General features: G+C 34.1%; 1 protein-coding gene across 2 annotated transcripts in view; it reads left to right on the top strand.

Annotated features, from left to right (window-relative positions):
- Positions 1-14,688, top strand: part of LOC129960511 (DNA excision repair protein ERCC-6-like) — a 193,959-nt gene that overhangs the window by 37,556 nt on the left and 141,715 nt on the right. For both annotated transcript variants that reach the window (XM_056073988.1, XM_056073987.1), the window contains exon 8: positions 11,508-11,643. In XM_056073988.1, the coding sequence (XP_055929963.1) occupies positions 11,508-11,643 (136 nt within the window). The remainder of the gene's footprint in view (positions 1-11,507; positions 11,644-14,688) is intronic.

The raw sequence follows: 14,688 nt of genomic DNA on the forward strand, positions 1-14,688 counted from the left end.
GAATTAAAAAAAAATTCCTGTTTCACAACTTCTGTTTTCGCTACTGAGAAGTGACCATTCTCGTGAACCAATTTAATGAATTAAGCTTCCATTGCTTTAGGGGTTACGATTAATTCTCAACCATTTAAGTATTTGTAGAGTATACCGTTCCACTAAAAAAATTCTTCTTATTGTTACAAATCTGTAATTTTGCTACCCGGTATGAATAGTGTCATCGTAAGAAAAACCTTTGTAAGATCTGTCCTGGGCGTGCTGTGCTTGGCGACCATTTGGCAAGTTTGGCGACTAAATGGATAATACTGGAAAGTTCGAGAACTTTCACGAACCATCCAGTAAGAACCGAGATATACCAAGGCACGCCGTGATTGGTTTTAAGATTCTAGCCCCGCCTCCCGGAATTATAAAAGACGGGCACTCTGAAGCTGCAGGGAAATTGTGTGGATCGTCAGAAGTTGTGTGTGAGAGGAGTCGGAGTCGCCGACAGGTAAAGAAAAGACAGCAAGCAAGCTGCTGAACTATAGCGAATAAATGCGTTACGTTATTATGATTGATCGACGTTATTTTGTTGTAGAAAATTTTTTGTAACATTTGGTGTCAGAAGTGGGATTAGTTGGATTTTCCTGTGTATGCCTTGGACCAGAGGAATGGATGAAAAATTCGCAGAGTTACTTGCCATGATGGCAGAGCTGAAGAAAGGACAAGAGGAATTGAAAGCCTGATTTGAAGAAATAAAGAATGAATTAAAGAAAGAAATTTTAGAAGATAAAGGTAGCAAAATCGAAGATGTCCAAGATATCACAAAAGAAATTGAAGGAAACGGCGAGAGCCAAGTGGAAGAAGAAAAGACTGCAGACCGAATGGATACCGGTGTCACTGAGGTGGAACTTAGCCATCCGGAGGATGAACCAAAGTTCAATAAGGAGATGTACGAACAGGGAGACTGTCAAATAATTGCTGAGCTGAAGGAGCAAACATCTGGGGATGGAGAAGATGAACTCTGTTTGGACGGGTCTGTTAGTGTCGGCCCATGCTCGATGCCTATGGATGCGGGAGTTAATGCAACCCCGTTTGGATTGGATTCGTCCCAGAGTGTAAAGGGACAACCTGTCTGCAAGCCTCTTGATATTTCCTGGCATAATGACACGGATGAAGACTACGTGGCTGGAATCGCTGATCCCTGCAGTCTCGACCTCAATTTCCTTCAAGAACTCAGCTACGCTGTGGACTTGTATAGGAGTGTGATACAAGTAAGAGCCGAGGAATCTTCTGTGTATCCGGAAAACTTATGTGGTCGCAGAGGAGCCCTTCCCTCGGGGCAGATGCGCTGTTTGGAAGATCCTGTGTTGAGAGCAGCGGACAATTCTATAGTGTCGAGTGTGAACTGGAAATAAGCGGAAATATTCCCGTGGAAGATCTGGCGACTAAGGCGAATCCCTGGGTTTCAAGCGGACTCCAGAAGGCACTGTTGGACCATCCTGATATTCGGTTGGTTAGATGGAAGAAGTTCAAAGTGACCAACCGACCAGCCTGTCTAGATTTCGTTCCGGAGAACTCTGCTGCGATACAATGTTTGGCTCCATGAAATATCCTGCATTTTAAGGAGTAGAATCAAGTCTGGATATACAATCCGAAACGACGAAGAGGTTCGTATCAAAGGCATTGAGAAGGTTCGGATGGATCTTTAATCGCCACAAATTTAGTGAATGATGTCATCTTCGAAAGTGCGAAAGTCGCCAAACGCATCAACATCATCACATCGTTCGGAAGCCTACGCCAGCTGTTGGATTGAAGTGGGACTGCCGGGACGTCAGTCTTTAAAGAGGGGAGCAGTGTTACAAATCTGTGATTTTGCTACCCGGCATGAATAGTGTCATCGTAAGAAAAACCGTTGTAAGATCTGTCCTGTGCTTGCTGAGTTTGGCGACCATTTGGCGACTTGGCGACGAATTTGACGAGTTTGGCGACTAAATGGATAATACTGGAAAGTTCGAGAACTTTTACGATCCATCCAATAAGAACCGAGATACACCAAGGTACGCCGTGATTGGTCTTAAGATTCTAGCCCCGCCTCCCGGAATTATAAAAGACGGGCACTCTGAAGCTGCAGGGAAGTTGTGTGTGAGAGGAGTCGGAGTCGCCGACAAGTAAAGAAAAGACAGCAAGCAAGCTGCTGAACTATAGCGATTAAATGCGTTACGTTATTATGATTGATCGACGGTATTTTGTTGTAGAAAAATTTTTGTAACATGATTCTTTCTTCTCTAGAAGCGACGTCAATGTTTGGATGTTATCATTTTCTTCTTGTGCTTTTTTCAACTTTGAAGTTAATGTATCATTACTAGATATCGACTAAGAGCATCAACTTGCTTCATTCGACGTCCAGCTCTGTGCTCTATTTCGTAATTGAATTCTTCTAATTGAAGTGTCCATCTGGTTATGCGAGTAATTAGATCCTTTTTATGCATAGTCTTCTGAAATGCTGCGCAGTCAGTTACAATTTTAAAATGTTGACCTAAAAGATAAACACGAAACTTCTTTAATGCGTTGATAATTGCAAATACCTTTAGTTCATAGCTGCCATACATTTCTTCTGCTGCATTTGTCTTTTTCGACATGTAGTAAACTGGGTGTAATTTTCCATCTTCGGCTTCTTGTAATAAAATTGCGCCGTACCCTTGTTTACAAGCGTCTGTATGCAGTTCTGTTCTACTTCTATACTTGTAAATATGCAAGAGTGGGCCTTCAGACATGATTTTCTTTAATTGCTCAAATGCTTCTTTTTGTTGAGTCCCAAAAACAAAGAGGTTTTTTTTTCTCGTTAAATCTCTAATGGTTTTGCTATCTTTGAATAGGCTTTGATATATTTACGGAAATACCCGGTTAAGCCAAGAAAACTTTGTACTTGTTTTATTGTTGTTGTTTCTGGGAATTTTCGGACAGCCAGTGTATTTCCGGTAGATGGTTTAGTAGTTCCGCTTTCCTCAATGTGACCTAGAAATTCGATTTTCTTTTGTAAGAATTGGCATTTCTTGAATTTAATTTCTAATCCGTATTTCTTCCCTACTTCGAACACAATTTTAAGTCTTTACAGACCTTCTTTTTCGTTTTTCGCTGGAATTACGAGATCATCTAATTAACTGATTACAATTCCTTTCCGTGTAAGATCTCTAAATATACTTGATACATAGCGTTGGAAAACTCCGGGACTTGTGCTTAGTCCAAAAGAAACTTTATTAAATTTAAATTGTCCGTCTGGAATAATAAAGGACATATACTTTCTGCAATCTTCGTGAACATCGACGTGGAGGAAATCATTACGCAAATCTAATGCAGAATATACCTTTACTTCTTGCAAAGTGTCCAAAACATCTTCGATGAGAGGTAAGGGAAATTTATCTTTCACGAGCTTCTGGTTCAATTTTCTGTAGCCAATACACGTTCTTTTCCATCCATCCATCCATCTTTCTCTTTTACTATTACGATTGGGTTTGCATATTCCGATGAACTAGGACGTATAATGCCTTCGTTGAGCCATTCTTCTATTTGTTTGTTTACCTCTTGTCTTTCTGTGAACGCTAGTCGACGAGGTGGTTGACAGACTTGTTCTTCGTCTTTCAGGATAATACTCATTGTGACATCGGTAGATGCTGTTTTTTTCTGGCTTGTAGTCTTGTATTAACTTCTCAAGTTCCTTTTTGATTTGACGATTTTTAACATGACGCAGATCTAGTTCTTCTTGAAGATTTTCAGCAGATATTTGCATAAGCAGTGCTTGATTCGCATATTTGTTGAATTTGACTCCTTCTTTGGTGAAACTTATCGATGCTTGTTCCAAAATGTCTGACCCAATAACTGCTTCAAATTTTAATTTATCGGCAGGTACAACATACCAAGTTAATGAGTAATTTTCATTGTCCATTTCAAATTCATGTTCAAAAGAACCGAAAGTTGTCACTTGTGCTTCGCCAATACCTGTGAGAAGCATTTTGTTCTTCGATAATTTTACTGGATCTATTATTCTTCTGCTTGTGTTCTCTCGTAGCAAACTTACGGTACTATCACTGTCTCTAAGCGCTGTGATTTTCTTCTTTCCGAAAAATATTTCTTTAGTACGTAAACCTCCCTTAACGATGAGTGTGCAAGTTTCCTTTGATTCATTTATCTCTTGGCGTTTGTTTTCTTCGCTGTGGACGTTATTTACTTCCTTCTGAGGTTCTTTGAATTTCTGCGACTTTGAATATTTCGTCTGCGCATGCTTGGAAGCATTGTAGTTAGAGTTTTTCTCGTAATTTTTGTTGTAATACCTCTTCTGTACGCTGTCTAGATCTCTTTGATGAGTTTAGTACTTGGTGACAGGAGCTTCATGATGTTTGTTGTAATTTGTTGGCGCTGGAAACTTCTTATCTGTCCTGTTATACTCGAATTTTCTCAGTACTTCATATCTGCGATATTTTTCCTTGGGTTTGAATTCTTGTTTCTACACAAATGGACTGCTCGATTTTTGTTTCAGAGTCATTTTAATGTCTTCAAATTCTTATAATTTTTCTGCTAATTGGGCAGGAGAGTTCATATTTGTTCATTCATCAAGGTAATATTCCTTAAATTCAAAAGGCGTTGTTTCTTTTAGTGGATCTGTTATGATTAAATCTGATAATTTCTCGAAAGTATCTATCTTTAACCCATTTATTCAGCCGTTGAAGTAAGTATTTAGTTCATTGTAAAAATCAGTCCATGTTCTTTCGGGTCCCTTTGGATGAGTGACAAATAGTTGTCGAAATTTTTTTTGGGTTAATTTAAAACGTTTCAGCAGTAAGTGTTTAACATGTTTGTAAGAGTTAGCTTTGTCATCAGGCTCTCTGGCTATGATATGACATACTTCCGGCGGTAATAAACCTAACAGATGAGAAACCCAATTTTCTTGATCAATCTCTGTGCTTGACGTTCAAATAATTTTAGATAAAGACTGATGTCTTCTTTCAAGTCGAAGCGATGTAGAAATTTTGACACTTCTTTGATGAGAAATTTAGTATCACTTGCTTCGGATGTACCAGCACCTAATTTAAATTGCATTTATATCTTTAACTTTTCCAACTCAAGTTCATCTTTGCGCTCTGCTTCAGCGAGTTCGTCCTGCTGTTTTTGTTCCTCTAACCTTAACTGTTCGAGGCGCAGTTTTTCTTCTCGTTCTTCTATACGTAGTTTTTCTTCTCGTTCTTCTATACGTAGTTTTTCTTCTCGTTCTTCTTTACGTAATTTTTCTTCTTGCTGTTTTTCCCCTGGCTTTGCAATCAACAATCGCTGTATGCAGGTTTTTGGTTAGGTCTTTGAGTGTGGCGATGGTCATAGATTGATCGGTTTTTAAATTTAGTTCTGTGGTTAAGACGAATAAATCTTCGCGTCGATCTTTGCCGAGATAGGCTATTTTAAAATTTAAATTTAATTTTAGTTAGTAACTAAAGGAATTAACGAAATTGTCACGCATTCAGACAATAACAGTGATGTCGCTATAGATGGGCAAATTTCGTTTTCATTTACCAAAATTCTGCAGATAGAATCATATTGCACTAAACTACACTAAATATACAATGAAATACGCAAATTTTATTCATGTAGAAATATTTTAGACCAGTAACGTGTAAAAACAACGGTGCGAGATAAAATACGTAATACTTAATTTGAAACACTTCAATTGTTAATTTAAACTATAAAAAAACCCACTTTTGTAAAAACATTTAATATATCAATTGTCTCATTTCGTTGTAATAAATGCAAAAAGAGTTTGAAAGAAAAAAAACTCTTTTTGCGTTTGAGAAAAGAGTTTGTAAACAATGTAAATCTTGTTTTAAAAACTGTGATTAAATTTGTTAAAATATGAAAAACAATTTAATCATTCAAAGTTCTTTATATAAATACTAACGATTAGATTAATATAGAAGTTAATTACTTTGAAAAATAACTCGTTTTTTTATTTTTTATTACACCATTAAAAGCAAACACATGTAAATTCTTTTATCAGCAAATTCTAAAAATGAACACACGTTTGAATGGAAGGCATAATAATTCCATCAAAAGATATTCTCATAATATTGAATGGAAAATTGCCCCACAGCTGCAGGAAAAATGTAAAATCAGATCAGTAATCGAGAAATTATTTTGCGAAACCTTTTAAACTTAATCTAAACACTTCGAGTCTTTTGTTTGGACTAAATCGCTTGAGAGCCACTGATAAATGAATTCTTGACGAGCTAAGAGGCGTCGGCGAAGGTCAATGACGCAGCAGAAACGGAACTGCATAGCTTTGCAGATAAGGCGATTGCCAACCAAGAAACATATAGAATACGATAAATCAATTCGTTTTTAAATGAAAATATACAAATAAAACAACTTGAATATTAATTTCGATTTCCTTAATATTTAAAAGATATACTTGCAGAGCATTTTGATATTTGCGATTATGTATACACAAATAGAAAAATAGTATTTCAAAAATATAAACTCGCATGATACTTAAAATATGAATTATTCCTTTTACTCAGCTAAAAACAATTTTATAAACAACAAGACTGCGGCTCTGAAATTCTTCTGAAATCTTTCTTCCAGGTTTTTCTTTTAATGAAAACAACAAAAACACAGTACCTGATATAGCCATCTCTCACTGGTGTTGTATGGAACGTTTTAAGATATTTTAGTTATAAATTCCCCTTGGAGATCGACGTTCCGATGGAGACACGGCTGATCGCTGCTGTTGAAAGAATAACTTTTGAAGTATATTGGATGTATACACTGGAGATGAAACTAATGGACACACTGGAGGGGTTTTCAGAAGAACTTGAACGTCGAGATGACTCCACTTGAACAGGAATGTGTAGTTATTGTTAGAATTGAGAGGCAAGCCACGCGTTTACATTTCAGTCAGCTTTTTTCCTTTTAGGCATTAAGCCAAATTTTTTTATAGGGCTAGGAATTCAAATTAATCAAACTAACTTTTAATTCCGATCAATATTTAAAGAAGATTTTAAATCGATCCCGGGCGAGCCCCCAATTATTTCTGTGGGAGTCCAACCAAATCTCCCCCCAAAAAAGTTAGACTCTTCAGATAGTGGAGGTTTTAGTGGCGAGGTGTCTAAGGATCTTTTAATATTTACGGGTTCAATTTCACAACTAAAATCAAAATAATGCAAACGAAGGATGAAGAGACTTTTTAAAAATAAAAGAATTTATTTAAAGTTAAAGGGAAAAGTTTACAAGGGGAGTATTTACAGGGAAATAGGAAATGGATTAAAACATGGAGATATGAAAGAAGCAGAAAGTTAGATAATTCCCTCTAGGAGGACATTAGGAATCTAAAAAAAGGCATTATGTGACTGAAACAACTTACCAAGAGTTAGCGAGCTCGGATGCGCGAAAAGTCTTCGTCCAGCGATGGTTAGTGGGCCTCTGCCTGAATATTAGTTGTGTCGGCGTTTCGTAAGCTCGACAGATGGCGTTGATCTGGAATGCTGTATTAATTAAAATTATCGTCCTCTGGGAAATGATCTAACCTTTTTCAATTCTCACTTTGAATCACGTCCTACAATGGGACAGCAGAATCAAATGATGGCAAAATAAAATAGTTCCGTGGGATATCCTACGTGCGTGCGTGTGTGTGTGTGTAAAAGCATTATGCATTTTCGAAGACAGAAAGACTCATTGAAGTTTTAAAGTTCACTTTATTTTCTCTCCCTTGAGGCAGGCATGATTTGTTTACAAGAAGGCGCGAATAAAGCACGTCCGCTCACAGGAACAGATTATTTAAGAAGTGGCGTAAAAAGAGGGAGAAACAAATTATCCCTGTCTTTTATATATTGTGATGTTTTAATAGGGATTTCCATTGCATGTAAATCAAGAAACAAGGGAAAGACAGGGATCTTTTAGAAGAATTTGTAAAGTCAGTGGTATTTTGTCCCTTCAAGCAGAGCGTGTGAAAAGTGCCACTGTTTAGCCGATTCAGCAATTTTATAAAACTTCTCTTGAATTAATTATGTAGAGAAAGGGGAACTGGATCAGGAAATCAGAGAATGAAATTACTATAGGCTAAATTAAGATAAAGCTTTTGAAATTAATGTCGATTAAATTAAGAGTTTAAAATATCATTATATATATATATTGTCGATTGAAATCGCGAAATTGGTGAATTTTTTTCTTGGTGCTTTTTGGTCGACTTACAACCGTCAAGTACCGTTATATGTTGTTGAGAATAGGCAAAGAGATAATTACAAAAAAATTACCAAAGCCAGCAAAAATTTGCATGAATATTAAATTAGTAACATGAAAATTATGATTTTTTTTAAATTTTCAAAAGATGTAAAATTTATTTTTTTGCAATAATATTTTCGAAAGTTATCGCGGAAAAACGACAAAATTCAACTCAATTTTTATTTTATTAAAATTTTAATTAAAATTAAAAAAATTCTTTCCGAGGTGCTCATTCCCACCCTCCTAATTATACACGTACACACTCACATTCATCTTTAATATTAGTTTAAATGAAATAAAATACTTATTTTGAAGCAATAAATGAACTTTTATCAATATGCTTTCCGCTTTGCCCAGTTACCGTTATCCCCCCTCCCCTTCTTTTTTCAAATTCAATTTCTGTATTAAAGCAGTTTCTGATCCTTATAACCAAAAAACTCACTAACTGAATATCATTGTGACTTTTCCATTTAAAGAGTTTTGTGAAATAGCTAAATAACAATTCGATGGCGAAAAGTACGGGCTTCATGCTAAATGTAAGATCTCTTTATAATTCACCTGTAGTAATTGTTTATAGTTCAAGAAATAAAGACAAAAAAAAAAGCAGTTCTCAGAAAGCTGAGAACCGTTCCAATTTCTTTATTTACACGTGAAAAGAATTATTTGAAATTTGCACCGAATTTTTTGCTGATGCTTGGTGGCGGGGTCTTAAAAACTTAACAACTTTCAGACTTTTTTGAGCTTTTCGTCGATAATTCACAAGCAACAAATGCCCCTGAAAATTACCCTGTTCATGAATTAAATTATTTTAAATTCTACATCAAATGATACCCCTTTTTTTTTAAATTGTGCAAAATGGAACTGATATAGTCTTCAACAACAAACAAAAAAGGAACACCTCTATAACTGTTATTTGTTAACTCATCTTCACAAAATTGAAGTCATAGAAATTGACTCGGAGGAGGTAGGCTTGTTCCAACCGTCAGATAAACAAGCTCCGACTAAGCCAAAGGCCAAACGCGAATACTGGATGATGTCGCTACAAAGCAATTCCACAAGGAAGGCAAAGCGACACTTGCCGATACCGGAAATTGGAAACCGACGCAAATTCCAAAACACTCCAGGAAAAATCACGAGATACCAGCTGAGCAACAGTCACTAAGCCACATCGGCATATCCAACATAAAAGCCATGCTTTCTTTTGGAAATACTTAGTTAAACAAATATAACAGGAATACTAATGATACTCTTTTATGACACAATAATAGAATAAAACTCTGCAAAAACAGAATTACACAATAAAATCAAAAGTTCAATTGATTAAAGTTGAGGAATTCGTATCGTAAGTAAGGTATTCGTAAAGTTGAGATCGATACTTGATTTTTTTAACGACGCGGTGCCAAATAAGATTTTTCAAATTTTGTTGTCAGCCACTCCTCAAATTATGCCATGTAGAGCAGTTTTTAATTATATGGTCCACAGTTCCTTCTAAAATGTCACACTGACAAAATAATTCCTTTCCGAATAATCTATGTTGTTATGTCCTAAATATACCATTGCCCAATCGATAAGCTGGTTAACCGAGTTAATGAACGTAGTTAATTATCTACTATCTCAAAATTTTTTCATTACAGAATTCGAAACTGCAATGGTGCAATCCACTAGGCCATTTTATATTACGAATCAAATTTCATTTCGAAATTTCCTGTATATCTTGAGATATAATTACTTTTGTTTTCTGAAAACTCCGCCTAGAAGGAGCTACCCACTGCAGACCTATATTAAGTAAATCTTAGCTTATTAATAGTGTTAAAAAAAAAAAAAAAACTTTTTAAAATTTTATTTGCAGAAATTTCGAAACAATAATCGACACTATTCATATTTATTCCTAACATGGGCAGGATTTTTCAAATTATAAATGCTTTTTTAATATTGTGGCTTTTCCATTACTTTTCAAAATTCAGCCTTTTTAGTTGATCTCACTCTAATAAATTAACAGTCAATTTTTGTGATAAATGAAATATTTTGTTTAATCCATCCATTTTTTTTTTTTTTTTTGTGTGTGTGTGTGTGTGTGTGTGTGTAAGTTTATTGATTGGTGAGAGGCGAATACTTTAAAAACATTTTAAGTCAATAAAATTATCGATGTTTATTAAAAAGAGAGAATTTTATTTTAAGGCGTAAACGATTGTTAATCGGATAGGAGATTTAATAAGTTTCATAGGATTATTTTATTACAGTAAAAATATCACACTTATGAATTTTATATAGATTTCAACACTATTTTAATTATGTCAATGCTGTAAGGAGATATTAAATATTTAGGAATTTATCATTTATTCTTCTTCTAGTGGCACTAAAACGATAAAATTTTTAACTATGGAAATATTATGGAAGTAAAGGTTACTTAGCGGAATGAAATTCAACTTATCTGATTAAAGAACTGCTTGAAGGTATTATTTATGGTAATAAAACGATATTTGAAATAATTATTTTTTACTTGTCGGTACACGAATTATACAGGACCAAGAACTGTAGTTTTGAATTAAACTAACTAGATTCAAACCATTTTAAATCCCCCCCCAAGCATATTTGAAATTACACCTGCCTGTATGCGAGTACGTTAAGTCAAGAGTGGAATGAGTTAGAAGGATGAAATTTGTCATGTGATCTTTATATCAAGATCATTAATTTGAACGAAATCCATCTAAAGGAAATCTGTCTATCCATGCATATCCATGCGAGCGTGATGAATTAAAAAAAAAAAAAGCTAAATGGGTGAAACTTTGTACAAACTTAATCTCTAGACTTTTATATCTCTGTCAAATTTTGAAATTATTATTTTATTTAGAAGATAGCACTTCTCTGTCTGTCTATTTCTAGATATTGAAACGCGATTATTCATTAATGCAACATATTGGAGTTGTGAAATTCGATTTATAGTTTTGACACTTAAACTGCTGTTCTTTATCGAATTTTGCTTTTCATCAGTCGATGACATGAGATTTAAAAGACAAATCTGTACCATTTGTATTAATAATTATTTTTCTGCTGTTGTGGTACATACTGCAATGCAGAAACGGGTCTTTTAATAGCAAGATTGTTTTATGAAGTCAATACGATTTTTTAAAAATCTATTTAAGGAATAATATAAAATGTCCACTGTTTAGAATAATTAACAATATTTTATGAATGTTGATAATATAAATAGTGATGCATTTAATTTCGATATTTAGACTTGATTTAATGAACTTATATCTGTTTGTAATTAGCTTTAAAGGACTTGGACCAGTGATTTTGGTATGTCCAGCTACAGTAATGCATCAGTGGTTAAAAGAATTCTATACTTGGTGGCCTTACTTTAGAGTTGCTATTCTTCATGAAAGTGGCTCATTTATGGGTAAAAAGGTAATGTCATTTTCATTTTGATTTAAAATTTTTGACTTTCAGTTTAAAGAATATGTCAGTAATGGCAAGACACATTTTTATTCAAATTTGTTGGTTTGAATTATATTATTTGCCATTTTATAATACATATAGTTTTTATTCATAATTAATGATGGTAACTTTGAATTTTGTAACCGTCAGCTTAGAATTATTGCCAGAATTACCAGTGATCACTATCATCAGTGAACTATCATCAAGGTGCTTCACTTATTTTTGTCCTTAAAATAAATTAGTGTATACATCATTCATTTTAAGTTTTTTCATTATTGCAATTCTTTCTCTCTGTTGTATGGAATCTTGTACTCCATTTTTTAAAAATAAAAATGTATTCATTTCATGAAATATATGTTTATTAAGGACAAATAACAGCTGTATTTTTATTATATACGTATAATGTATGTTAATCACACAGGTTTTGTTTTTGTTTGTTCAGATGGATTCTAGTTTTACAGGAATATATTTTCATTGCAGATTACCTGTGTTATAACGTTTAAGTACTTGTGCTTTTCAAAGTTTAAATTTTGTGTAAAAAAAAGAGAGGAAACTGATGAAAACCAAGAAGCATCGAATGGAATTTGAGAGGATCTTTTTTGTATTAATGAATATATAAATGCTGAGTTTGCAGTATGAAGTATTTTGGCATCCCTGCCGAATAATTCAAGACTACTTATAAATAATTATAATGAAAAAAAGAACCTTAATAACTGGATATAAATTATACATTGAGCATTGCATTGAAAATAAAAAAAGGATTTGTCTCATCTATTCATTTAATTATACTGAATCGAAATTGATAATTATTGATCTGGTATCTGTTAGGCAATCAAGAAATTTGGTTTGTTCAAAATATTTAATAGCTACAATAACAGAACTGTTAAATAATAGTATTAGTATTAATTCCGGATTAATACCAAAATTTTTTCTTGTACTATTCAAACTGTGTACTCATTCACTTTGAAAAAGGTTTATAATTGGCGTGTTTTCCTAAAATAATAATTTTATAAATGCATTACATTTTAAATGTTAAACACTTTTTAAATTTTATTTTTGATTTGAAGAACGTAGTGCAAATTAAATCTTAATTGTTTATTTTTAATCAGAATATTAATATTTCATGTGAATTGAAAATGTGATTATTATTAACTTTCCAAGAACAAGTATTGACATTTAGATATTTATTATAAATGTACTAGCTATTTTCCGCGACTTCGTTCGCGTGGAAATTTTGAGGCATCTTGCACCTCAATCAGTACCTAAGCTCCGTTAATGATTAGTTCATTGTGAGTGCCATCCAGCCTATGCACGATGTCTTCTGATAAAGCGTCCTTGTATTTATCCCACAGCTGGAGGTTGTTTGATAGTCCGCAAGTGCTCACTAAAATTGCAAACAGGTCATTATGAGCAAAACGATAACGCCGCCCATCACCGCCTGGTTGCCGAGGATGTCCTGCAGGTTGCGGTTTAACGCCTCTAATGCATGCTTGTGCGACATTGCGCACGACATTGTCCCATAATATTAACTTGCACTGCTGCAAAAGGACTCCCCGGGATCTGTTTTTGGTGATGTTGCATGTTGAGGTATCTTTGCTTGCAAGATTAAGCGGCAGTTTGAAAACGGAATGTGAGGTCCGGCCACCGCTACGCAAAGTTGCAGCAATGCCCGAGGAAGCTACAGCCAGAGCTATATTGCGGTCCTTGCGGAGTTGGGCTAGCAAAAGATTCAAATCAAGTCCGTATTTTTTTAACGTCAATTGTATTTTATTTATCGATTGAGATAGCTACAACAGTATAATAAACATAATTTTTAAACTTTTAATTAAAATGAAAATACAGTTGTCAACCATAAGAACAAATTGCGCATGCGTGAATTTTCAGCACCAATTGGAGTAACGCAAATGCGTGAATTTTCTACTCCAGTTGGAGTAACGCAATGCAGAATAGAAATTTTTAATTTCCTTTATTGTGTTTTATTTTAATTTAAAAGTACTTCAGAATGAATTCGAAAGATCGATTAATTAACTGTTTAATTTTAAATACATCAAACACTAAGAAAATAAACAGAATCGTTTGAAATAATCGGTTTAAAAAAATTTTAAACCTAACCTCGTTAGTGTGTGGGGGGGGGGGGGAAGACTGAAGGCTTACTCATTTAGCGGTGGGGAAATGAAAAATTTTTTTAGTTAATAAAAAATTAACCTGAATAAATAGTAGCCTATGTCCTATTACAGACTATAATTCAGGGTGCGCAGCGTCATGAAAAGTGCTTAATTTTCAGAAAAGGTCTTTAAAAAGTACTTAATTTTCTCGTGGAGTGAAGAAAGCGTTTTGTTTTATTTCCTCATAACTTGAAAATGACAATTTGAAATCATGATCGTAAAGGCTTGTTTACCGGATGTATAAAAAAACCAACAAAAGGGAAAATTCTAAGAATTATTCCAAGGTTTCCAGCACTTATTAAGATAACGCTTGATGATTTTCCCCCCTCCCTTTCTTTTTTGCACCTTTTCCTTTTTTCGTTTTTTTTATCCCCTCCCTTTTCATCAACAATGTGCATTGCCATTTATTAAAATACTGGAATAGTTATCTGGAAGGGGCGGTGCGAAATGTGTACTATGCCATACTTCGTTTGGACGACCTACTGCAGGTTTTCAACTGTACTATATTGAATTGTTATTAATTGCTGTACGTAATTACGTTAATCAATCGCTTAAAATCTAGTATAATGAAATTTTAACTTGACGCCTTTAATTTTCAATCATCGTGATATCTTTCGTAGTATTTTTTTTTAATGTCGCCATTCATCTGAACATTTTTATTTGTTGGACTAATCTTGCCAAATTTTTCCTTTTGACTAAGGAAAAAAAAAAAAAAAAAAAAAAAAAAAAGGAACTGCTGTATCTAGTACTTAAATATTTGTAAAGAAATTTTTTTAAAGTTTTTTTATAATTTTTTTTTCAGGATTTAGATTTTATCATTTTATAACGATTTTTTTTCTTTTTATAACTC

The sequence above is a fragment of the Argiope bruennichi genome, chromosome X2 (genome assembly GCF_947563725.1).
Source record: "Argiope bruennichi chromosome X2, qqArgBrue1.1, whole genome shotgun sequence".
In the NCBI taxonomy this organism is placed as follows: Eukaryota; Metazoa; Arthropoda; class Arachnida; order Araneae; family Araneidae; genus Argiope; species Argiope bruennichi.